Source organism: Mustela erminea, chromosome 6, assembly GCF_009829155.1.
Source record: "Mustela erminea isolate mMusErm1 chromosome 6, mMusErm1.Pri, whole genome shotgun sequence".
Taxonomy (NCBI): Eukaryota; Metazoa; Chordata; class Mammalia; order Carnivora; family Mustelidae; genus Mustela; species Mustela erminea.
The window spans coordinates 76100393-76127652 of record NC_045619.1 but is presented as its reverse complement, the minus strand read 5'-3'; the positions used below and the strand labels follow the sequence as shown (position 1 = coordinate 76127652).

At 38.9% G+C, this 27260-nt stretch overlaps 1 protein-coding gene across 2 annotated transcripts in view; it reads left to right on the top strand.

The window, feature by feature from the left end:
- SLC2A13 (solute carrier family 2 member 13) overlaps positions 1-27260 on the top strand; it is a 363699-nt gene that overhangs the window by 234126 nt on the left and 102313 nt on the right. For both annotated transcript variants that reach the window (XM_032347765.1, XM_032347764.1), the window contains 2 exons: positions 16496-16659; positions 25270-25390. In XM_032347765.1, the coding sequence (XP_032203656.1) occupies positions 16496-16659; positions 25270-25390 (285 nt within the window). The remainder of the gene's footprint in view (positions 1-16495; positions 16660-25269; positions 25391-27260) is intronic.

Sequence of the window (27260 nt, the reverse complement as noted above, 5' to 3'; positions counted from 1 at the left end):
TGTGGCTTAAAAAAAAAAAAAAAAAAAAAAACCACAATTTTTTTAAATCTTATAATCCTGTATGTCAGAAATCTGACAGGTATGACAGGCTGAAATCAAGATGTCGGCGGGACTGCATTCCATTCTGTAATCTCTAGGGGAGAGTTTATTGCCTTGCCTGTTCAGCTTCTAAAGGCATCCCCTGGCTCATGCCTCCACCCCCAAATACATCTTCAGGCCAGCGCAGTGGTGAGTTGAGTCCTCACATCACATGGCTGACCTTCATAGTCACATCTCCCTCCGACTCTGTTCTGCCTCCCTATTTCGTTTTTGTCAGACTCTTTGGAATATGTTGGGCCCACCTGAGTAGCCCATGCTAATCTCCCTGTCTCAGAGTCAACTGATTAGCAACCTTAATTCCAAATCTACAATGTCAGTTTTCCTTTGCTGTGTAAAATAACAAAGTCACAGAGTCTGGGGATTAGGACGTGGACGTCTTTGGGAAGCCATTACGTTGCCAGCCACAGTGTGGTTTTTTTTTTTTTTTTTTTTCAGCTTTACAAATATAAGTAATGATGCTCTAGTGAACTTTCTACTAAAATGAATTTTTAGTTACATCTCTGTTTTTTTAAAGGTTAAATAGATGGCCACCTTTTTCCTGTAAGTTGAATAATCTGCTTTTTTTATTACACAGAACTCCAGAGTATCATATATATATGTGTGTGTATATATATATTACACACTGATAATTATAAAATATAGAGTAACTTGTTAGAGAGTAAGACTGTACGTACTTGTAGTACATTGCTATTTCTCATTTTTCTCATTCGATGTAAAAACACAGGAACCTGCAAATACATAAATGCTGAGAGAAATACATCACACCCTGAGAGAATGAAGTAATCATTTAGAAATACATAATAAAAAATCTAGCAACAAATATGAAATTGCTAATTCAGATGTGGATTTTGAATTGGTGATATACAAATGATCTGCTGAAAGACAGGCTAGGCCTAACATACTTTAGAATGAATTGGTTTGCATTGGGGAGGGTATGTGCTTTGGTGAGTGCTGTGAAGTGTGTGAACCTGGTGATTCACAGACCTGTACCCCTGGGGATAAAAATATATGTTTATAAAAAATAAAAAAATTTAAAAAATTTAAAAAAAAAAGAAAAAAAAAAGAATGAATTGGTTTGCTTTTAGCAAGAAAAGGAACATTCCCTTCCTCTGGTTTATGTTTGTAAATATTTCTAAAACCACAGTATCACAGCCAAGTTATATCATTCAGTAGGGAGAGTTTTCATTTTAATTAATCCTTATTTGTGTTTTGAGAAGTAAACACTTCATTTAGGGAAAAAACTAAGTCAGTATTTGTGGCTATTTGAAGTCCTGGAATCATTTTAATTTTTTTTTTCATATATAAACAGATCATAGCCATAGAGTTAGGATGTAAAGTTAAGTCCCATCAGTTAGTAATATCATAAAATTTTTATTCTAGGAATTCTAAATAGAAGACAAAATATTTGTATTTTCAAAAGGGTCTCTGTGGTGACTGACTACTGTGCTGGGGTGTTCTGTGAACATATTTTTGAAGTATGAGTGACGAATGATCCCCCAGTTAGTTAAGTGCTCTGCTGTCTGATAGAGGGTGAATATTCAAAAACATTAAGTTTTGCATGTTGTCCTGAATTGTAAGTACCTTAGTAAGTTGTATGTTTGAAGTAACAAACCTAGAATGGTTAAATATGTAAGCATTTTCTCCCATGAACTAGGCAAGCAGCAGATCTTGGGCATTCGAGGCAGTCTGGCTGGACGGCATCACCACTTCCCCAGGAGCACATGGGGCCACCATGGGTTTCTGCTCTGCCAGCCCCAGCAGTTCATCATGGGGTACCTCCCCAGATCAGACCAAAAGAGTTCCTAAGCATTCTACCACAAGACAGAGTGGGGCACAAGATAGAAAGGGAGTACCAAGAGGAGTAAACTAATTTGGGAAGTTTCCTGAAATTTGAAGGAATAGAGTTGTTGATCACCGATTTATTCACACCACTCCTTTTCAGCTTCTGCCTTATTTCATTGGTAAGAGGATGGAGCACAGAAGAAGGGCCTCAGGAACAAGAATAAAAACTATTTCCTGGCTCCAAATTTATGCTCTTTCCTCTCTGAACCAGCATGACTTCTTCTAAACATCTTCTTGACAAGTAGAAAGAACTTCTAGAAATTAAAAAAAAAAAAAAGAAGAAGAAGAAAGAAAAGATTGAGCTTAAAATGTAACAGCTTTAGGAATTTGAACAGCTCGTGCATACTGTATCATGTTGCCTGGAGGAGGCAGCCCTGTCAGGAATGAGACGGACTAGGGATGGGGTACGCCTGACCAGCACCCCACTCCAACCCCTTCTAGTGTCCGAAATGGTCATCAAGAGGACACAGACAGACCCTGGCAATTAGAGGCTCCCCACTTCCTCTCCAGGGCCTGGATGTGCATTCCACTTGCCTTCCCCACTTCCAAGAGCTGCCTCAAGGATGCACCCTTGAGATAGAAATGTGGTGTTGAGGCTGTGTGGACTGGGTACATGACTGAAACCATTTAAGTCAGGTGTGGAGAGGCCTCATAAGTTCCCCCATTCGTTAAAACTGCCACTTACCAATCTGGAATGGTCTGCCTCTTTCTTCTGACTCTCCTGCCTTCCACAGATGGGGTCCAGTTTCACACTACACCCAGGAAGCCCTGAGGAGGTTACAAACCAACAATTTCTAAAGGTTCTCCTTTTGGTATTCGTATTCCCCTGGGAGTCTGCTCTTTAAATTTATTTTAATCCATTCTAGAGTTCTCAGAGAGTTGAGTTGGCTTTGAGCCTCTGAGACAGGCTAGTGCTCTGTGTCCCCTTTAGGGAACAGCACACTTCTGAGGTATCTCTTTGAACAGGCTGGCCGCCTTTCCCTCAGCCCATCTCTGGAGGTTTCTTTCCAACTAAATACTGTTTTATGATTTTTACATTTTGTGAATTTCACTATCCACGACAACTTACTTAGCAGCAAAAGTGTTACACTAAACAAAAGACTTTAGCTATGGAGAATGAAAACACTTTTCATGCAGAGAAAAAGAATGTCCTGTGGTAAATGTGTGTTAGGGTTTGTGTTTTGCCCTGTATGCAGAATGAATACACAGAGAAAGAATTTCCCTAATGGCTTATTTTGAGTATGTGTGAGAATGGAATATAGAGCTTTTATGTGAGTTAATTGCACTCTAAAAATGCTTAGCATTGACTTTTATCAGATTTGCATTTTCATAAGGTGTTTTTGAGGATTAACACAAGCAAAACCTATCTGGACCACTGCTTAGTGTAGGGTAATTACTCCGTAGATGGTATTTCTGCCGTTCCTCTTTTATCAGGAGATGAGAGTTCTGCTATCAATTCCAACTTTCAAATTGAGTTTCACAGACTCTGAAAATGTCCAATAAATGTTAGCCATTACTCCTGTTGTTTTTCCGTTCTCCATTTTCTTATAAAGCAACTTTAGGTTTTCATCATAAGAAACAAGAACTGAAAGGGGCATTTTAGGAATATAATTCTACACACATAAAGGAAAGTAGGGAATTAAGACAGGGCAGTCAATTACAACAAAAATGTTTAACTCAAAATACTTTCCTAATTAGGATTTTTCAGAATTAGCAAGATGAATCAGTTTTTCTCTGTGGTATCTGAGAATTAACATGAATGTCCTTCATGGAGTATTCCCTCAATAAATATATGCTGACTCATCGTAATTGCTTTCCTTCTTCGGGTCCTATTTCATGCATAGACACAGGCAGAATTTTTCTTGGTCGTGTGTGAAAGATCCTGCAGTTACACTCAGAATGGAGCACATATGTCCGGTGCTGCATCCATGTGCTGGAAACAGGTGTAGTTCTCGGGCTTTCCATGTGAACCTCAAAGGACATGGTGCTGTCACTGTGCCTGCATCAAGTCAACAGCCTCGTCTGCTATTTAATAATACGTTGGTGTGGCAGGCCTCTCTTCGCAGTCTCTTTTGCTCAGGGTGTACAGCTCAACTAGTTCCTCTGCTGTTAAAAAATTGATTAGCTTTCTTTCCCCAATATTTAGAAAGGGAAAAATAAAATTTATTCACACTATTTCAAAGACTTTATTCACTTCAGTCCTTTCTTCCCTCAGAAACAGTTTGAGGGCTTCATTAAACATATTGAGAGACAATAGGTACAATAAACTTTAAAATTAGTGATTTAGGCAATAGAGCAAAACAGGAAAAGATGATTCCTGCACAAGGAACCTGCTGTGTAGTAGTGTCTGTGTGAACTAGGTCACAAAGCCTGTCTTGTTCAAAGTGGTCTTGGAACCACCCCCCCACACACACATTAGTATCTCTGGAAATGATGCAGAATCCTGCCTGGGGGTGGCTGATGGGGCTGAGTGGGTGGGGCTGAGCGAGAGCATGGACAAGGGGGATTCTTCCATTTGTTACCATCTCCTGATGATTCTCACAGTAAAATTAGAGAATCCTGTTGCTCTTAAAGTTTTAGCAGTACCCCCCCCCCAAAAAGCAGACATGTCTTATTACATGGTTCAGTGCCCCTAAAATAGAAACCAATCAGTTGCTTTAGGGAAGCTCAAGAATTTTCTCTTCTGGGTGCTTTAGTGGTGATATAATATCCATTCATATCAGTCTACTGTTTCAAAGAAAGTTTGTTGTAATCATCTAAACTCATAGATACTGGTTTTGCTATCTCCAGCAGTTAAGTCATGCCATATAATTGCTTTATCCACCATATAGCAGGGGAGAGAGGGAAATAGGAATTATCTTTATACTTCTTAGCTGTTAGATGATGCAGTCAAGTAGAATCCTACTTGACTTTGACACCTGTCTCACAGTATTGCGTTCTACTTCCCAGCTTATTCTCATTCTGCAAGGAGATGAGATCATCGTTTAGAGAGTCGAAGAATGAGCCTATGAGGGAATGTCACTGATCTTTCTGCGTGTTGTCCTTCCTCTTTGAGACCAGAGCGGTTCTGTTCACAGCATCCTCTTCCTCCAGTGTGCCTGTTGCCCACTCACTTTTTTGTCCTCCTGTATCCAGGGGATGGCTCTCCTTTCCCACCTACCATGGATCCCCTGTATCAAAGGCTTGCCTAAATGTAGTCACAAATCCTTGCCTTCTTTGAAATCAAGATGGGAATTTCCTTCCTGGCTGTAACATCCTTCTCTGCCATTGGATTTTTTTCTAGTCAGTAAACCAAACAGGTATTTGTCATCCTAATTATGACTTCAGTCCCCCAATTCCTTTCCAGTTCTTTTTGTGCCCAATCCTCGAGCTGGTTTTGAATGCTTTCCCTGACAAACCCCTATCTATGGTAGCTAGCTAGCATCGGAAAGTCCTTGTCCCTTTGTAATTTTTCCATCCTGGAATATGGGAAGTAATAATATGGTTCATTGGGATCATTCATTAATTATTTAGACTGGTAAGGGGGTTAATCCCTAGTGTTATGTTCCATTAGCCCTTTACTCTTACTTCTCTCTACTAACTTGGCCTATCGAGGGGATGGTGGTCTCCTCCTATGGAAGTAGAGACACGGCCCTCCCCAGGCAGTCCCAGGTACTGCTGGTATTTTTATCTCCTACTATGTCTGGCGCATTAGAGGCCCTGAATAAACGTATTTTAACTGCATATAATTGAGACATTTGGCCATTACATACTTATTTTCCATTAAAACATCTTCTACTATTATCATGTTTAAATATTTTTTGAATTGAGAGAGTAAGCAAAGTACTTATGTAGTGGTGTATTATTTGTACTGTTTTGGGTACCAAGAGATAAAAAAGCACGGATTATTTCATTTAAGACAATATTAAGTTTGGTAAAGAAAAAAAGTAAGTGTCTTCCTTTGAAGATAAACACATATATTAGTTGCTTATCATTATTATTTCATGTTTGTCTTACTTAAAATAATACTGAATTTAGTTCGTAGAGTTGGAGGCTTATGGTGCCTGAATACTGTGTATGATGTGTTCAGTATACCAAAATTTAACACCTTAAACAGAACTTTTAAATCACATGTGCATACTATAGAAAATTGGAAACTCATAAAGAAGAAGTAGCACCTGAAATCTCACCACCTAAGTATAGTGTGTCTTAACATTTTGGTGTATTCATTTGTCTTATTTTTCTGTGATTAATTTTAATAGTTGAGTTCTACCCCCTAAATAATTTTGCATTTTGCTTTTTCACTTCATCTTGTATGCTCTTGATCTATTTTTCTAGTCTGATACCACAGTTTCAGAATGACAGCTAGTGTGCTTAAGACTACATATCTTTACATAATCCAAGTTTTGTGTGACCATCCTCTAAAATGTTGCTGTTACATAGATTAAAAGTTTTTGAAAATTTTTGCTTACAAACAAACCTTGGACTCCGTTGCTTAAGATGAAGTACTGCTTTATTCCTTTTTGATAGTGCCAAGAGCAGTGTTTTTCATAAAGTAAATGCTGTGACCTGCCCTTTTTTCACACTCAGGCTCTTAAGCCTCCTGAGAGGAATTTTAAAATAGACTATTTTCTTTCTCCTCTTACTGCTTTAATGAGGTGTTAGATGAACACAATTTGGAACAAGAGAGATAAGAAATGATAGAAAAAAAGACTAACTTGTATCATTGTTTGACTGAAAAAGATCACAGGTCATATACCATCAGTTTTTAATGTTCTCTTCCCAGCCATGAGGATACATGAGAACTCAGGACTGGCCTATAAGGTAGAAAGGATTATAGCTGAATCCAGAAAGCACGAGGAATATGTTAAAACTAAACCCTTCAAGCCACAACCTTCTACCCTTTCCTCTCACTTCACCCCAAGGACTTTATTTCTTTAAACCCTCTAGATTTTTAAAATACCTTAGTAGGGGCGCCTGGGTGGCTCTGAGGTTAAAGCCTCTGCCTTCGGCTCAGGTCGTGATCTCAGGGTCCTGGGATCGAACCCCTCATCGGGCTCTCTGCTCAGCAGAGAGCCTGCCTCTCTGCCTACTTGTGATCTCTACCTGTCAAATAAATAAAATCTTTTTTTAAAAAAATACCTTAGTATGAACATTGATTATAATTCAGAGATTAAAATTTAGTTGTAAATATACTAAAAACTGCTGCATTATACTTTTTTTAAGGTTGCATTTTTTGGTATGTCAATTATATCTCAATATGAATTTTAAATTAAAACCACATTGAGATACCACCTTACACCAATTAAAATGACAAAAATTAGCAAGGCAGGAAACAAGTGTTGGCAAGGATGTAGAGAAAGGGGAACCCTCCTACACTATTGGTGTGAATGCAAGCTGGTACAGCCACTCTGGAAGACAGTATGGAGGTTCCTCAAGATGTTAAAAACATAGCTACCCTATGACCCAGCAATTGCACTACTAGGTATTTACCCCAAAGGTACAGAAGAAGTGAAAAGAAGGGGCACCTGCACCCCAGTGTTCATAGACAGCAGCAATGTTCACAGTAGCCAAACAGTGGAAGGAGCCGAGATGCCCTTCAACAGACGAATGGTTAAAGAAGATGTGGTTCATATATATGATGGAATATTACTCAGCTATTAGAAAGGATGAACACCCACCATTTGTGTCAACATGGATGGGACTGGAGGGGATTGTGCTAAGTGAAATGAGTCAAGCAGAGAAGGGCAATTATATGGTTTCAGTTATTTGGAACATAAGGAATAGCACAGAGGACCACAGGAGAAGGGGGGGAAAACTGAATTTGAAGAAATCAGAGAGGGAGACACACCATGAGAGACTCTGGACTCTGGGAACCAAACTGAGGGTTACAGAAGGGAGGAGGGTGGGAGGAATGGAGTAACCAGGCGATAGGTATTAAGGAGGGCAGGTATGGTGATGAACACTGGGTGTTATGCGCAACTAATGAATCGTTGAACTCTACATTAGAAACTAATAACGTACTATATGTTGGCTAGCTGAACATAATAAAACAAAATAGAAAAAAATAAAAAATAAAATAAGGCAAAAAAAAATAAAAGACCACTCTGTTCATTTAAATAAGCACTTACGGGACGCCTGGGTGGCTCAGTTGGTTAAGCAGCTGCCTTCGGCTCAGGTCATGATCCCAGCATCCTGGGATCAAGTCCCACATCGGGCTCCTTGCTCGGCAGGGAGCCTGCTTCTCCCTCTGCCTCTGCCTGCCATTCTGTCTGCCTGTGCTTGCTCTCTCCCCCTCTCTCTCTGATAAATAAATAAAATCTTTAAAAATAATAATAATAAATAAATAAATAAATAAGCACTTACTAAGTGTCAAAAGAAATAGTCATTAGCTGGGTTTGTCAGTTACAAAAGTATATTACATGCAGATTGTTTTTGGGGCAGCTTATGGCCTAATAGAGGAAATAAAATGTATATTGAAGTAAGGCTAATAGCAGAAGGAAAGTTGTGTGTACTGGGAGAGAAGTGCCAGCAAATTGCTGAGGAAGAGCAGAAGATTGATAATTCCAACAGCAATGTCAAAGAAGGAATCTAAAAAAGAAATGTTTGAGTGCTAATCAATTTTTCATGGATTAATGTGGAATTGATCAGGTAGGTTGGTAGATATGATGGTGGTGAAATAAGAGAAGGAGCTCTCTGATGGCTCACACATTCTCAGTGAATATTAGGCAAGATTTCACCTAAGACTGGGTAGATTAGGGCACTAGAAGGAAAGGAGGTTGGGGAGCCTGGGTGGCTCAGTTGATTAAGTGTGACTTCTTTCAGCTCAGGTCATGGTCCCAGCATGCTAGGATCAAGCCCTGCTTTACACTGCCTCCTCAACGGGGAGTTTTCTTCTCCCTCCCCATGCTCTGCGTGTGCTCCCCCTCTCTCCCTCCCTTCTCCCCTCTCTCCCCTCCACCCTCTCAAAAAAAAAAAAAAAAGGTCTTAAGAAAGGAGGTGTCATGGAGTCATCATTTGCAGAGCTGTAGCGTGTGTGTCTTAGGGAATTCCCAAGTTCACAGACTGAGTTCAGTCTGTGTTTGTCTAGAGCCTTTCAGCGGCTGGGTATAAATGCCGAATAGAAGAGTAATGGGGGGGGGGGGGCGCCTGGGTGGCTCAGTAGGTTAAAGCCTCTGCCTTTAGCTTAGGTCTTGCTCTCAGGGTCCTGGGATCAAGCCCCACATCGGGCTCTCTGCTCCCCAGGAGCCTGCTTTCCTTCCTCTCTCTGCCTGCCTCTCTGCCTACTTGTGATCTCTCTCTCTGTGTCAAATAGATAAATAAAAATCTTTAAAAAAAAAAAAGAAGAAGAAGAAGAGTAACTGGGTGTAAGTAAGCACAGTTGGTGTGTGGGCACGAATGTGATAAAGGGGGAACTGACCAGGGAATTGGAGAACAGTGAAAAGATCATGATGGTCATGATGGTTTGGGAACTGTATTTTCAAGGCAGTGTCAGCATGGCTTGGAAACTTGGTGGAAATGCACATTCTTGGTCCTACACCTACTGAATCAGAAAATCAGGGTGGGGTCCAGCCCTGTTTTAACAGGCCCTCCAGGTGATTCCATAGCGCATCTGAACCTGATGCATATATACCTTCAACATTTTGTTTTTAGTTGTACGGTATTTACTTATATCCACTGCTTGAACTTCAGACTTCTTGTTTCTCTTGCAATAAGTCACACTTAATATTTTTACTGTGGAATTCAGCTTTAGGTCATCTCACATAAAGCAAGAACTGAGAGATACTTGAGAAGAAACCTAAGGGAAAATCTTCTAGTCGTTTACGTTTTATCCCCAACTGTTTACAATTGCATTGCCTACACAGTCGGGTTTTGTTGTTGTTGTTGTTGTTGTTGTTGTTGTTGTTGTTTTAATGGCTCACCTTTATTCACTTTTTCCAAAGCATACAGTTTTGTTTTTAATACCTCTTTTTAAGCATCTTATGTTCTATTGCTTTTTGTATTATTTGATTACCTAATTATGATAGGCATAAACAGGATTGGGGAAAAAACACACCTGATTTGATTTACATACAGTTCAACAGATGGGAGACGCATGCCTGCATGAAGTCCCATATGTTCATTTTCCTGTAGGCATATGTTTTATAGAGAGAATAGGTTAATCTAGCAAATTGGTGAATTGCAAGTCAGAATAGAGAGTTTCTGTCATTATTCTTGGTGTTGCTTAGAGCAAGGTCAATGATCTAACTCAGCTGGGTGGGTGAGACATGAAGATATCTCTTTTGAGGTGTCCAGAGATTTGAAGCCAGGGTGAAGGAACTGGTGGTATCTGAGATGGAGAGTAAGTTGACAGTGGGAACACTGAGGCTTTGTAGAATCCCTTTTATTTTATTTTTTTTTAATATTTATTTATTTGACAGAGAGAGCGTGAGCAGAGGGAGCAGCAGAGGGAAAGAGAGAAGCAGGCTCCCTGCTGAGCAAGGAGCCCTTTGTGGGACTCCTTCCCAGGACCCTGGGATCCTGACCTGAGCCGCAAGGCAGATGCTTAACCTGAGCCACCCAAGAATCCCTATAGAATCCTTTTTAACTTCCTTTGACACATTTGTGCTTTGTTCTTCTCCAGACATTACTGACATAATTTAAGTTATGAAAAGTGTTTTGTAAAATATTAAATGTGATTAATAATTGCACATTCTGAGGATCATTATGATTTTTGGATTATTGTATGATTTAAGCATAGTATGGTATAGTTAATGTGTTAGCTCAAAATATATGCATGATATCCTAATTTCTACTTTTCTAACTTTTTTTGCTTTATGGCTTACACTTAGTAATATAGAAAGCTAATTTTTTTTACTGTACCAAGTATATAAAATAGTTTTGAAAATCTTAATCATTTTTTAAATTGTTTTTAAGATGTTTTCAGTGAAACATTTTTTTCTTAAAGCTACGTATTTTCCATAGTGAATTATGTTTTTGACTGTATAAATACCATCCCAGTAGGAAAATAAAATTTTTTCAGTTCAAAGAATATCTTTTATTAGAATGACATTTTAAATTCTGTAGTCAGTGTACTTTGCCATATGATACAAATAAATATAATCCTAGAAACTAAAAGAGCTAAACAATACAACTTAGATAATGGGAATCTTTCAGGGCTTAGCGTCAATCAGCTATGCTCCAGAAGTTCCCATCTTCTTATTTAGCTTGGTGTTTATCCCAAGTATGAAAGTAACCCACAGGTTTGTTGAGCAAGACAAGGTTCATAGATAAGCGAATTTGGAAGCGGTCTGCAGCACTGCTAGGACACGCTGGGAAGAATATATTCCATATCTGTTTTATTCAGGGAGTTAAAGTCTTTATAGTTTTATACCAGAAAAAGTTTGACTTTATTATGAACGGATACATTTTGTTTTGTCAGACAGTTAAAACTATTTTTTACTATTCTGCTTTGGCTGCCGGGAACCTTAGGGGCTAGCTTGTCATTACTACATGGCCATAGTTTTTATATAATCATCTTCATCTTCTACTCTCTTACCACTCATTTTGTTTCAGAGATTCTATCGTGTGTTTTAATATATTACTAATATATTAATTATATATGATTATATAAAATAAATATATAATATTAATATGTGATATAATAAACATTATTAATTCCTTTTTGAAAGTTGGTGGTAGAGAAAAGCAATAAACTCAACAACTATTGAATACTTACTTCTTACATTAAGTTAAATCTCTTAACCTGGCGGTAGTGAAACAGACAGGTATGACTTCAAGGAATTGGAGAAAAAAAAACTTTCACAGAAATCCCTAGGAAATGCTTTGTTCAAATATAGAATAAAGGAAAATAATATATGTATTTTGCTAAAACATGTACAGTGCACATTTGTTCTTTTATTGCTCAAGTCCTCATTAAGATAGATCGCCATTATCAAAGTCTAGATGTTTTCCAGAGCTGTTTTGTTTTCTTCAGATTTAAAATCCAGGGCTAGAAGCTGGGTCTCAGTTAATCTTTGAGATAAGAGTGTACATCCAGTCCAGCTGTTTCTGTTCTTAGATGTCTACAGAGAAGCTATGAAGATGGTCTTCTGTGAGAACACACTGCTCTCGGGCCTTTCAACTTCACTCAGGGGACTAGCTGACATGTGTGAGATGACCAAAGGTTGCCCAGGGAGCCTTTGAAAAAGATGATGGTTTGTCTGATAGGTATATAAAATGATTTTGAAAAGAGAAGGCATCCCTGCTTTAGTCTAATAGGAAAGAAAGCCTTTTTCAGTTATTCATATGGTTCTTTTATGAAGAACACTCTTATTCTTTGTGCAACTTTTAAACAAACACTGAGTCCCTTGAACGTTCAAACTACTACATGAAGGCTTAGAAGGTTGTAAATACAGCGGTAGTCCATTCGGTAAGTGGTGAGCTGATAGCATCCTTTATAAAAACATTGGAATTCACACATTTTTAAAATGTAAATTCAATGTATCTTTTCCCATGACCTGACTAAAAGACTAGGTTCGTGAATTATTCTGCCCTAGATATGTCATCCCCTGCCCTATGAGAGAGAATACAGTTATTGCCTGAATTTTTCTGGGACTGATTACCCTTTAACTAACTGAATGTCCTTGTCTTTCCCTTCTAACTGATGGCCTTTTGCTTATCTTACTGCTTATTAGCACTTTTATTGTGAGTGATACACAGAATAATGCCCTCCCCCACCACAGCAAAGATGTACGCATCCTAATCCCCACAACTTATGAATATGTTACATTACGTTGCAAAAGGAAATTGGGTTGCAGAGTGAATTAAATCTGTTAATCATTTTACCTTGAAATGGGAAGACTATCTCAGTTGCCCCAGTGTATTCACAAAGGTCCTTAAATATAGAAGAGTGATGTGACATGGCAGACACTTGACCACTTTCCCTGGCTTTGAGGTAGAGGAGGGCCCCCACCACCACCCTGAGCCTGGGAATGGGGATCCTGGAAATGAGGAAACTTCTAAAGCCTGGGAAAGCCAAAGAAACCTGTTTTCCCTTGAGCTTCCAGAAAGGAATGTCCTCCTGACAACTTTTATTTTTGACACCCAGTGAAATTCATGTCAGATTTCTGGCTTACAGAAGAACTGTTAGACAGTATATTTTGGTTGATTTAAGCCACTAACCCAGTGGTCATTTGTTATGGCCACAATAAAAATGAGCACATTTACCAGTATTCCAAGAAAGGAAGAATGAAGATCAAACTCAAGGTACTCCATCTAGAAGATCTGGTATACGTTGAAGTTGTAGTGCTTCAACAAGGAGATAAAAGGCCGTCAGTGAATTTTAGCACCCTGCCTGCATGGCTTCCCATTAATGCAGAAAATTCACGGGAGCCTGTTGCCAGTGTATTGACCTGAAATACACTTCAGAACAATACACCTCTGTTTCTGTCAGCCTCGAGGCTGCCTATTTGGCTCTCATTGGAGTGAGCTTTACATGGAACAGATTTAATTATGTTATTTCTCTTTAAAGTCCATTTTATGATTTTTCATTGTCTAGAGAAAAAAGCCCACACACACAGCTTGGCAGTCAAGGTCCCTCAACAACAGAAGCTTTTGCTGCAGCCTGTGTAATACTTCTCTCTCTCACACACTTGTGTTAACCAAGGTAAAATACTTACGTTCTGTGAATCTGGCTTAGTGTTTTGTACTTTTATTCTTTCTACATTTCATTTTCTCTACCAGCAGTGTTCTCCCAGATCTTCACACCTGCTGGCAATCCCCTATGAATTCTTTGAGATGCAAATGGAACATTAAATTCCCTGGAAAGTCAAGGAACATACCACATCAAATAAAACTTCTTTATAATTTTATTTTATTTTTTCAGTGTTCCAAGATCCATTGTTTATGCACCACACCCAGTGCTTCCTGAAATCCGTGCCCTCCATAATACCCACCACCAGGCTCACCCAACCCCCCACTTCCTCCCCTCCAAAACCCACAGTTTATTTCTTAGAGTCCACAGTCTCTCATGTTCGTCTCCCCCTCCGATTTCCCCCAACTCACTTCTCCTCGCCATCTCCCCATGTCTTCCGTGTTATTACTTACGCTCCACAAGTAAGTGAAACCATATGATAATTGACTCTCTCTGCTTGACTTAATTTCATTCAGCATAATCTGCTCCAGTCCCATCTATGGGATGTTGAGGCAGCCACCTTTCTGGTGGCTGAGTAATACTCCACATCAAGTAAAATTGTTTGGTCTATCCTTTATGCAACTGTATACTTTGTGATTTTAAAATTATTTCCATTTCATTCTTTTTCATTCTGTGAGTTTCTTGAACATAGCAAGTAGGTCTAATAATATATTTGTGAGATCTTAGTAACTCACATAGCTTATACAGTAGGTACTCAGTAGATAAATATGAAGTGAAAAAATGATTATGTTACCTGACGTGGCCAGCCTACCACAGAGAGATCATTAGATCTCAAATTTCAGATTCCCAGGCCAGTCTTCCATTATGTTCTTCCAATTTAACCTAGAGTACTACCAAAAAAAATTTTTTTTTTAATACCTCAGGAACATTTTCATTCTAAGTAAAATTTTGACACTGACCAATTTATTTTGTTTGATACCATTTCCCCTTTTTTTAATCCCTTAATTTAACACTTGGAATTTCATGATTTTGTTGTATCAACATGAAAATAGCTTCTCTGTCTTGTTTAGTTTTTTCCCATGGGTCTGTTTGCAAGAATTATTTTGTGTGTTGGGGCACCTGGGTGGCTCAGTCAGTTAAGCATCTGTCTGTGGCTTAGGTCATGATCTCAGGGTCCTGGGATCAAGCCCTGCTTTGGGTTTCATGCTCAGCATAGTCTGCTTCTCCCTTTCCCTCCCCCTCGTACTTGCTCTCTCAAATAAATAAGTAAAATATTTTTTAAAAGAAAAAATAAAAAATTCTTTTGTGTGATGAATCTGTATTATTTATTTATTCATTTATTTAAATATTATGAAAATATTGAGAAGACTGAAATGTAATCGAATAGCATGGCCAGTACCACATTCCTTTGATTTTAAATACTTGAATTTTTCTCTAAGCACTTCTATTTTCTGCCTTTTTTAATTTGTTGCTGGTGTTTATTTCTCAGTGGTTACAGGTAGATCTGACCTTGCTGCACAAGTCTTTATGAAATTGAAAGTCTGTGTGATAGAACTTGGAAACTGCAAACACTATTTAGATGGAATGAATTATTTTCATAACTTTTATTATCACTTTACACTGTGACTGCAAAATGTCCACAATTTTCATGATGATGGGAGTAATTCCACTGGGAATTTCTCCTTTTTACAACTGCTGTCAGAATTCAGAATCTTAAAATGGTTGGCATAATTTTTAGTGTGATCGGTAAAACTCATCCTTCGTGTCACATAATAATTTATAAGTTTGGTTTACTACTTTTAAAAAGAAAAACACTATTTATTAAGATGAATGAGTACATTGGTGTTATTGCTTTACATAAGAAGATCATTAATTTAGTAAATAGAGGCCATTGATAAATCATTGAAACGTAAATGTATTTAAAACATTTTTTTTAAATACTATGAAAATGTTGGTAAATACTTAGAAACTGTGGATCATAACTCTAGACATATCCAGCTTGATTGAACATTGCTTGGATGCCCACTATTTGATTTGGGTTGGATAGGTAACGTGTTTTAGAATGGCTTAGAAGGTAGGCAGACCCATGGTTCCGAATGTGTCTTCACGATTTGAATTCTGTCACATTTCATGGGTGACTCACCAGGAGTATTTCGCTTTCTTTGTTAAGGACAGCTTCAAAGTAATCTTCTGATTTAGCTACTGATATTTTCATCAGAAAAGAAATGTTCTGTAGGAAACCTGTCTTCCTTAAATGTATCAAGAGGTATCTCCTATTGTGCATCAATAAATTGGCATTATGGTTTTTTAGAGCTAGTCTCAGTGAATCCATTTAGAACAAAAATGAGTCTATAGAGCCTAATCGTGTAGATTGTGTTAAAGACTTAACCTCTCCAAAGACTGTGCTTTTCCAGAAAACACAAAACCATTCTCATGTACATCAGGCCAGTTTTTCATCTCCTTACAAAATGTCAGATGACACATTCTTACTACTTTCTACTGGATTTCTGCCATTAAATCACACTTTCCCTATTATATCCAACATCTGTTTATTCTTTTAAGTATATAAATTTGCCATGTATGGAGACTTCTAATTCATTCCATGGACTTGGAGCTTATCCTTGGTTAGTATAGTGGTCTTAGTGAAACAACCAGCTGCCACTATCCCTAGCTGTGGAGTACCTTTCCCTTTTAAAGCCTTCAGCCTTCTATCCCCTTGCTTGAGGATGTTTTCTTGATTATACAAAATTCAAAACAAGTTTACCTGAACGGAATCCCTGTATGGTGATCCTCTGAACACTTTGCATGAATTCCCATGCTAACTTGATGCCATTACTATAGCTACTTATGGTTGGTTTAGGTTTACCGTATCTTTCTACATGAACAGTTCTTTTTCTTTGAATAACGATCAGCAACAATTGTTTGATTCTTTGCTCATAGGTACTACAGTGCCACCATTCTGCAGATGTCTGGTGTTGAAGATGACAGACTGGCGATATGGCTGGCTTCGGTGACAGCCTTCACAAATTTCATATTCACGCTCGTGGGGGTCTGGCTTGTCGAGAAAGTTGGCCGCAGGAAGCTTACCTTTGGCAGCTTAGCAGGTAGGTGACTGGATGAAGAAGTCCATTTTAAACTTTGCTCTAATGATGACAAGTTCACTTTCTAAAATACAATACTGGTACCACTTATGATCTTGTTCTCTTAGCTAAATAATAGGGTTCTTCTAGACAAAATGTTTTTTATAGAAAGAACTCTATGTTATGATATATAACTAGAATGTGACTAGAAACTGGAGTTGTAAGAACAATTTGAATCTACCAAGGGTAACATTCTGTGCTCTTATTTTTGAGTTCTGCTCAAAGGTACAAAAGTGAAAAGAATAATTGGTTTTTGTTCCTCTTTGAAAAATTTGATATTCATAAACTCACTTTTTAACGTGTTTTATTTTTAGGTTCGGTATAATATGGAAGTAAATTTGGAGCATTTTTTTTCAAAGCTCCTTGAACAGTAGAATATTGACAGTATATAATTTCTCCACAAAGCAGCGAGAAATTTTTTGTGTGTTTGAACCAGGCTCAAATTTAAGGTAAATTCAGGTTGGTTAAGTGTGTTTTCTGTAATAGCTAAATAAGACAAAACTTTTCTCACTTTCAGGTATCTTTTGTCTCTGGATTCTGACCTTTCATTATTTTTCCTTTGTTTCGCTTGACAGACTGAGACCCACATTTGCCATTGTCTTCACATGTTGCACCATATAATTTTGTCTTTTTCATATATACAGATTCCTAATGATCAATTAGCTATCTTCTAATAGCTCCTTTATAAGTTTAATTAGAATAAGAATACATTTTTCCATTAAAATGTAAAGTTTCCAGACTGGCATGAACTAAATTCTATTTTGACCAAATTATACCTTAAAACCCTCATCTAATAGCAGTGCTTCCGGCACTTGTCCCAGATTTTAATGAGAAAATACATTCTGAGATCTAAACACAGCTATTTGGAGCACATAGTCTCTTCCACCCCTCCCTCCAGAAGGAAGAGTGGCATGTTCCACCCTGTATTTTTTTTTTTTTTAAGATTTTATTTATTTATTTGACAGAGAGATTACAAGTAGGCAGAGAGGCAGGCAGGGGGGTGAGGGGAAGCAGGCTCCCTGCTGAGCAGAGAGGCCGATGCGGGGCTCGATCCCAGGACCCTGAGATCATGACCTGATCCGAAGGCAGACGCTTTAACCCACTGAGCCACCCAGGCGCCCCCCACCTTGAATTCTTGCCTAAGCAGTGGAAGGACTTGAGTCTGATAATGTGAGCTGAACTGAGGGGAAGGTGAGCAGAGATTGTCTGATTAAGAGGCAGAGGTAATTGCAATACCCAGCATACACAGAGAAGCAGAAGGGTAAATGACGAAAGGTGAGGGACAAGGAGGCTAAAAACCATTCGTTCATAAACTTGCTGAAACCAAAAGTGTTTAGTCTGGAAAGAAAAAAGACTAAAGCATTACCCAGTATATACCTTATTCTAGCAGATGGTAGATGTTACGAGGGCATAATTTTTACTCAATATGGAAAATATAGTTTTAATAATCAGAACTATCCAACAATAAATTGGGCTGCCTTATTAGGATGGTAAATTCTGAACAAAAGGATAGTTGACCATCAGGTAGTGATGTACCAAAAATAAATTCCTGTATTTGGCTAGAAATTGTATTTGCAGAGCCCTGAGGTTCGGATCAACCCTAAAAAGAGGTAGCAGCTGCTTCAAACTTTTTAATCCACTGAGCCACCCACGCGCCCCTGCTTCAAACTTTTTAAATGGGTACGTACTCTTCCTTTTGAATGGGGCCTCTGGATATGGCTCCCTCAAGAGGTCTTACTTTTTAAATAGAATGTCAGGTCTTCTTAAACTTGGGATTTGGCTTTTGAGATCTGAGGAAAACATTTTTTTTTCCTAGTGGCCTACTCCCTTTATTTGTGGTATTCCAAGAGACGCTTTCTCATCAGTTCTGAAGGTTTTTAAGGCACTGCACTCTAGAGCCTTCCTGCTTCGGTTTGAATTTTCTGTGTGCAAGTTTCCATTTTCTCATTAGTAAAAAGCATTCTAGTCTGCACTCCATAGGGTCATAAAGAGGATCGAACACATTTATACACACAGAGCATTTAAAGCTTTTCCTGACACGGATCCCAAGGTGCCTAGCACATCTTCCCTCCCACAGCATTCTTACTGACGGACTGGTTCTTTGTCGTTTTAACCCTAGTGTGAAATCAGCTGGCATCCCCAGAATCCGGGAACGTGCCTGAACTCTCCCAGCCAGTGTCGCGCTTCACCTCGCACTGTAGGGACTCTGCTCCAGGGGTTTCCAGAGCCCATCCCTGGCTATTAAGAGAAGGTATTAAGACAATGACCTGGGAGGACAGTACCCAGAGAGTTCAGGGGCTGCTGCTTATGAGCAGCTGGGGGCACTTTTCTCTCCTGCCTTGTTTTCTTTTCAGCCCAAACCACCAGCACCCTGGTGGCGCACCCTGCTAAAGCCATGCAGTGATTGCTCTAGCATGAAAGAGGTCTTCCGTCATGTAGACACAAGAGTTCCTCGTTATGTAGCCAATCAAAGTGATGATGTAGCTATTACAGTGGTTTAGGAGGGGAAAGGCCTAGTTTCTTGTCACAGGTCTCCTCTTTTACGTGTACGTGGAGGTGTAGATAGAGCTCTTGATGCACATCTGGTTTTTAACTGATTGAAAGGTAGTAGACCGTAATGACCAATGGAAGTTTACACATTCAGTAGAAAACATACTGTTCAACAGTGGATTAGTATTACCCTTACAGATGTTCATTTCACTTTCTGATGTCAGTTGATTCTGGGCTAGTTATATATTTATTTCAATGTTTTTGTTTTTGTGTAGGTATCAACATTATGCTAGTGCTATAAGTTCTGTTGAAAATTTTCTTAAAAGCCTTTGATCCAGTTTTGTCCCCCTTTTTATGTTTTTATTATGACTTATGATACTGGGGTAAATTACTGGGAAAAGTCATCAAAACAATTTTTGAATAGGTAGTCATTCTTTAAAAATTACTGCACATAAACTATGCATATGTAGACCTGAACAAAAGAACTCTTTATACAAAGAAACATAAAATATATCGTCCATGAGTAATTTTAAATGGAAGACATTCTGTGGTGTTCTGACTTTTGATAATATTTTGAGGATTTACTTATTTATTTGAGAGAGAAAGCACATAGCAGAGAGAGCTGGAGGAAGGGCAGAGGGAGAGGGAGAGAGTCTCAAGTAGACCCCCGACTGAGCAGGGAACCTGACACAGGGATCCATCCCATGACCCTGAGATCACTATCTGAGCCAAATTCAAGAGCCAGATGCTTAAACAACTGAGCCACCCAGATGCCCCAGTGACTTTTAATTTTTTTTTAAAGAATTTATTTTATTTATTTATTTGACAGACAGAGATCACAAGCAGGCAGAAAGGCAGGCAGAGAGAGAGGAGGAAGCAGGCTCCCTGCTGAGCAGAGAGCCTGATGTGGGGCTTGATCCCAGGACCCTGGGATCATGACCTGAGCCGAAGGCAGAGGCTTTAACCCACTGAGCCACCCAGGCGCCCCAACTTTTAATATTTTTAAAGCTTGCTCAGAGAACTGGTCTTTCTCATAAACATTACATATTTATTTATTTATTTATTTTTTTAAAGATTTTATTTATTTATTTGACAGAGAGAGATCACAAGTAGGCAGAGAGGCAGGCAGAGAGAGAGAGAGGAGGAGGCAGACTCCCTGCTGAGCAGAGAGCCCGATGCAGGACTCGATCTCAGGACCCTGAGATCATGACCTGAGCCGAAGGCAGCGGCTTAACCACTGAGCCACCCAGGCGCCCAACATTACATATTTAAAGACAACCTCTTGATACTTTTAATAGAAGAAGGTCTGCATCTACATAGGTTTATTGTAACTAATCAGAAAGGCAGAACACTATGTTCTTTTTCCCCAAATATCTTGGTATTAGAATATGTCTGAGCACATCACTCATAGACCATCTCCATCAGAATTACCAGAGGGTACTTACTTTGAAATACGTATTCATGGACCTTACCTCACATGTACTGAATTAGGGTCTCTGCGGATGGGGTCTGGAACACGGACACTTCAAACAGCTTCCCCAGCGGATACTTACAGACAACAGAGTGTGCTTTACTAGAGTCATGGGAAGGGGAATTACTATTTTTTTCTAAGTATTTACTAGTAATTCAGCCCTGCACCAGGTAGTTATAGTTACTTCTTGCATCAGATATTTTTGAACACATGATTTATCCAACACACTTCCACTTCCTGAGAAGAACATCTGTATTGGGAAAATTATATCAGAATCCCAAAATGTCACAGTATACTTAGTTACAAGGGAGTCTTCTCAAAGCATAAAGAATGTGCCCAAACTGCACAGAGTACTGTGGAAGATCCAAGGCCTTCCTATGTTGGACTCAAATCTGGGTTAGAGTAATGATCAATCCGACAGTAACTATGATAATTTGAATACCAAAATGTGGCTGATAAAACATCTGTAACTTTTTTGTTTTGAAGATTTTATTTATTTATTTGACAGAGTGAGACACAGCGAGAGAGGGAACATAAGCAGGGGGAGTGGGAGAGGGAGAGGCAGGCTTCTCGCTGAGCAGGGAGCCCAACGCTGGACTAGATCCCAGGATCCTGGGATCACGACCCCAGCCAAAGGCAGACAATTAACGATGGAGCCACCCAGACAGCCACAAACATCTGTAACTTGTTAAAAGAAATAAGTAATCCAAGTAGTTTTAAGCTTTAAAGGTATATGAGTCTATGACAGAAATAAGTGATCATTTTAAAGTGTATTCCATAAATAAAGTCATTTAAGATACCATTCCTTTCCCTTAAGGAGTTTATCATCTTTGAAGTTTTGTTTTACAGGGCACCTGGGTGGCTCAGCAGGTTAAGCCTTTGCCTTCGGCTCAGGTCATGATCTCAGGGTCCTGGGATCGAGTCCCGCATTGGGCTCTCTGCTCAGCAGGGAGCCTGCTTCCCCCTCACTCTCTCTGCCTGCCTCTCTGCCTACTAGTGATCTCTGTCTCTCAAATAAATAAAATCTTTAAAAAAAAAACAAGTAAGTTTTACAAGTCATATTGGGGCACCTGGGTGGCACAGTCAGTTAAGCATCCAACTCTTAGTTTTGGCTCAGGTTGTGATCGTGGGGTGGTGAGCTAGAGCCTGGCCTTGGGGAGCGAGGAGTCTGCTTAAGACTCAACTCTTCCTCTGCCCTTACCCTACCACACGTGCTCTCTCACTCTCTCAAATAATAAATCTTTTTTCTTTGATTTTATTTTATGGGCGCCTGGGTGACTCAGTCATTAAGCATCTGCCTTCACTCAGGTCATGATCCCAGGGTCCTGGGATTGAGCCCTGCTTCGGGCTCCCAGCTTGGTGGGGAGCCTGCTGCTTCTCCCTTTCTCTCTGCTGCTCTGCCTGCTCATGCTCTCTCACTCTCTCTCTCAAATAAATAAATAAAATCTTTTTTTTTAAAGTTTATTTTATGAATTACATATATTGTGTGTGTGTATAAAAACAAGTTAAGCCCTGGCATATATGATGCCCAGTAGCCTGGGGAGCTGTTTAAAACTCAGATATCTGATCCCCATTTTCTGTAGACTGATTCAGAGGTTTATGTACAGCCCAAGCATTTCCTTCCAATAGGAAATCAGGACTGAGAAACACTGGTATATATAATAAGGAATGTAAAGGTGTAATACTGACTTTTTAAAGGATTATCATCGAAAATGCATCAAAATAAAATAAATTTGTGCTTAAGAAGGGTTAAGTCATCAGCTTTTCAGGAATTTTGTGTATCCGGAATGGTCAGTTCACCATACTTTGAGGTAAGTGGGACCTTTTTAGAGATGGATACAAGAGATACTTTGTATGTACTGCAGAACCCTCAGCTAGAATATGTATGGTATTTACCCTGTGACCTCAGCTGTCTAGTTTTAAGAATTTTTTTTTTAAAGATTTTATTTATTTATTTGCCAGAGACAGAGGGAGAGAGAACAAACGAGCACAGGCAGCACAGGCAGACAAAGAGACAGGCAGAGGCAGAGGGAGAAGCAGGCTCCCTGCCGAGCAAGGAGCCCAATGTGGGACTCGATCCCAGGACCCTGGCATCATGACCTGAGCCGAAGGCAGCTGCTTAACCAACTGAGCCACCCAGGTGTCCCAAGATTTTGTTTTTTTAAAAAAATACTCAGAATTACAAAAATCTGTGGCACTGTGGCCCATTCATTAATGCAAGCAGTACTTCTAGGGATCTGCTATACAGCAGGCATTAGAACTGGACGTCCGTGAGTGTGTACTAGGCATGCCATCTTAGAGTTTTTATTTTATCATGGAGACAGATTATTTAATAAGCATTATTAAAGAAACATATCGTGCTTCCTTCATATCTTAAAGTATCAGAATTTACAGATTGGAAAACATCTTCCTGCCCCACAACAATGTGCCATGGAAGTAATCTGGGGGAAAAAAACTTAAGGACCCAGGTTCTTTGATAGATGGATTCACAGTAAAATCCAAGGTTTGTTTTGTTTGAAGAGAGAGGGATGATTTTCATAATCTCCTCTCTTTCTAAAAGAACTTTTTTCAGTTTCCCGCTTCAGGGCTCTGATAATCTTTCAGAACAGAAATGCCTCACACTATTCCTAGTTTAAGTTGAAAGCCAGTAAGCTGTAATTTTAGGTTCATGGCTTTTTTGACCCATTATGGCAAAAATAGACTTCTTATCTCCCCTCAGGCCTCCCCTTCTTTCGACCTTTTTCTACAATTTTGGAAAATATGCTGCTGCTTCTTATGACCATGATAGTACAATAGCATTTCATAGCATTACCAAAATCCTTCAAATACATGAGGATATTTAAAATTCAAGGGCACCTGAGTGGCTCAATCATTAAGCATCTGCCTTCGGCTCAGTCACGATCCCGGGCTTCTGGGATCAAGCCCCACATGGCATCAGGCTTCCTGCTCATCAGGGAGCCTGCTTCCCTTCTTCTCCCTCTACTGCTTCCCCCACTTGTTCTCTCTCACTCTCCCTCTGTTAAATAAATAAATAAAATCTTTTAAAAAATAAAGAATTCACTGCAGTTCTACAGGGTGAATATTTTCACTCCCATTTTATGGAAGACAAAATTGAACTTTGGGAAGGTCCCGTGCTTTATCCAAGATCACAGAAGTCAAGAAATGGCAGAATTGGAACTTAACCACAGCATTTAACTGGGCACATCCCCTGTATCTTAAAAACATACACCTCAGCCATTATATAATCCCACTGCACTTCCACAGTGCTTCCCAAAGTTCTTCTTTTACCCATTCACTTAATAATATTTTTAGTCATATCTTAAATTTACCTCTCAGTTTAATAAGTAAAAACTTTGCTACTGTGTAAATGCCCTCCCTAAATTCCCTATTTTATTTTTTTTTTTTAAGAAAAGATTTTATTTATTTGTCAGAGAGAGTGAGCACAAGCAGGGGGAGGGGCAGGCATTGAGCAGAGAGCCCAATGCAGGACTCGATCCCAGGACCCTGAGATCATGACCTGAGCCAAAGGCAGTTGCTTAACCTACTGAGCCACCCAGGCATCTCTAAATTCCCTATTTTAAACACATTGCCCCATTCAAATTAATTGTATAAATTACTACAATCCTATTTTCTTTTTTCTTTCTTCCTGTGACTCTTTTTGTGTATCCTTAATGGCTGGAACAATAGTCAGAAACTGGAAAACTTTCTTTTTTACTGTCAGGATGTCTCTCAGGAACTCAAAAGTGAGCCTTTTAAATGATGTACTTAATCACTATTCCTGTAATTGAAAGATTCTACTTCCAGACACCAGCAGGAAGTGAATACATGTGCTAGATCCTTTCTGGCACCTTCAAGTCATGAGGAAAGTGCTACTCCCCTTTAATAAGAAATGTTCTGTCAGCTGCTTTTGAAATGTTCAGTTTATTTTCAGTTTACTGATTTACTGCACTAAACAATGCCTTTAGAACAATTTTCTTGGCAACGTGAGCAACACTTGGTGTGAGTCTGTCGCCTTTCATACTTCTGACATCTTGGGCTGTCAGTCATGCTAGTTGCATGAGTTGATTGCGAGACTGTCAGCAAGCCAAGATTTTTTGGTTTTTTGTTTGTTTTGTTTTGTTTTGTTTTTTGTTTAAGATTTTATTTATTTGTCAGAGAGAGAGCAAGCACAAGCAGGGGGAGTGCCAGGCAGAGGGAGAAGCAGGCTTCCTGGGCTCATGACCTGAGCTGAAGACAAATGCTTAACCTACTGAGCCACCCAGGTGTCTCTATTTTTTTGTGGGGTGGGGTTTTTTTTGTTTTTGGGGTTTTTTTGTATTTTGTTTATTTGTTTTTTATGAAAATCATTACCAGTCTCCTGTTTGGCTAGCAAATATATTTGTTTTGAATTTCATTCTTGTCGTGTTTGGCAGTGAATGTGCTAGTGAATTTTTTCTAATAATCTGTACATATATATATTAGGAACACTTTTTAATAATTCAATGAAGATAATGGTATTTTTTTCAGAGCTATGTCTTGCCAGACCCAGTCTGCTTTGAAAGAATGTTGCCATCTCTTCTCTGATGTAAAACTTCTTTTTAATTCTATTTTTTTTTTAATTTTTATTTTTTTAGGTACCACTGTGGCGCTTCTTGTTCTTGCTCTGGGATTTCTGCTGTCTGCGCAGGTTTCCCCACGCATCACTTTTAAACCAGTCATTCCATCTGGACAGAACAGTACTTGCACAAGATACAGGTGAGATTTTGTAATGGTCCCCTGCCTTCACCAAACTCTGGTGACTTTTTTGTTTGCTTTTAACTTTTCTAAAATTTGAGAGATGAGTAGGAGCTTGTTTATGAAGGAAGATAAGATGATGGGAAAGGTGGTGGAAGGAACCACCAAGAGGAGGAACAGCATGTGCAAAGACACGAGGATAAAAGTGCTTAAGGAAAAGTATTAGACACAAAATTGACATGTTTCTGGAAATTCAAAGTTGGGATCAATATGGAATTGAAGCAGGAGTACTATGAAACTATTTTAGATCATATGTGTATGACTCAGTGGCATCTACATTCCAGGTAAAATAAGTAACTTCAATCAGTAATTAAACCTTTCCATGATATATGTGTCTGACAGAGGAGATTATCATCTTCATATTCTAACAGTCTTCCCAGAGTTCTGCAAGTATCCTTTCATTCATGAAAGCCGAAAAGGAAGTTTTCTTTCACTGCTGGGGTTCTTCTAGAGCATTAAAGAGTGGAAAGAGATGGTGGAGGAGAGTGAAATACATTCTGATGCCAGTTACAGGTGTAGGAACTCAAGTCTGATGGTGTACACACTGTGTGATTAGATGGTTGGAGAAGTGGATAGATGGACAGTCAGATGGACTAAAGAATGCACAAATGAATTACTTAGAGATTGAATGAACAGACCAATTAATGTATCTGGCAGCAGAGTTTCAAAGGTTATAACTTCATTTTAGTGGTTTAAAAGACTACCAGCCCCTTTAAAATACATGGATAGAACAAACCTAGCTTGCTTGCTTGCTTGCTTTAGAGTGAGCAAGCACATGCACATGCAGGGGTCTGGAAGGGGCAGAGGGAGAGAGAGAATCTTAAGCAGGCTCCAAACACCCAGTGTGGAGCCCACCACAAGGGCTTAATCTCAGGACCCTGAGATCATGAACTGAGTTGGAATCAAAAGTCAGACACTTACCTAACTAAGCCACCCAGGTGCCCCAAGACTTAGTATTAAAAACAAAAAATGATAGTCCTTCAGCCTCAACTAGATGGACACAAGTCTCAAGTAAATTGGTAAATGATTTATTAATATATCAACTTTTAGTCATATACTCCTATATGAAATTAAAACAACACATTGATACACTAGATTCCACTTGGAACTTTATATTGAGTGGTTATTGTATTTATGGTGGTTTCTCATTTATAGCAATGAAAGGATATATATTATTATGCCTTTTGGGTCCCAAATTCTGATATCCACTTTCCTTGAGAAGTAAATGGTTATACTCCTTCTTTCTCTTACTAATAAATTTACTTCTATATTGGTCTACTGAATTTTTAAGTCTTTATCTGGTTCTGAAGAAGACTTAAACATGTCTTGATGAAAGAAGTTAGCTTTAGAATAGACTATTACTAGATATAGTCGCGTTTACTTTCTATGAATATCCCACATCAGCTGCTAGGTGATAGAGCCATTACTAGAATTCTCCATGCTCTCCTTTTGGTTTTTTTTTCATAGATATTTTAAGTAAAATGTTTTTAACATAGTTACTCCTGACAGATTACTTAAAATGTTACTGTTGTTGGGGCACCAGGGTGGCTCAGTCAGTCAAGTGTCTGCCTTCAGCTCAGGTCATGATCCCAGGGTCCTGGGATCTCCTTCTGCCTGCTCTGCCTGCCACTCCCCCTGCTTGTGCTCATTTTCTCTGTCTTTGACAAATAAATAAATAAATAAATAAATAAATAAATAAAATCTTTTTTAAAAAATTAAAGTTGTTTGAGCAACTCTAATACATGATACCTGGTTTAGATGGAGTAATTTAGATTCAGAATAAGATCGATACACACATGGTCAGAGCACCTAAAAGCAGAAAGTTAGCCAG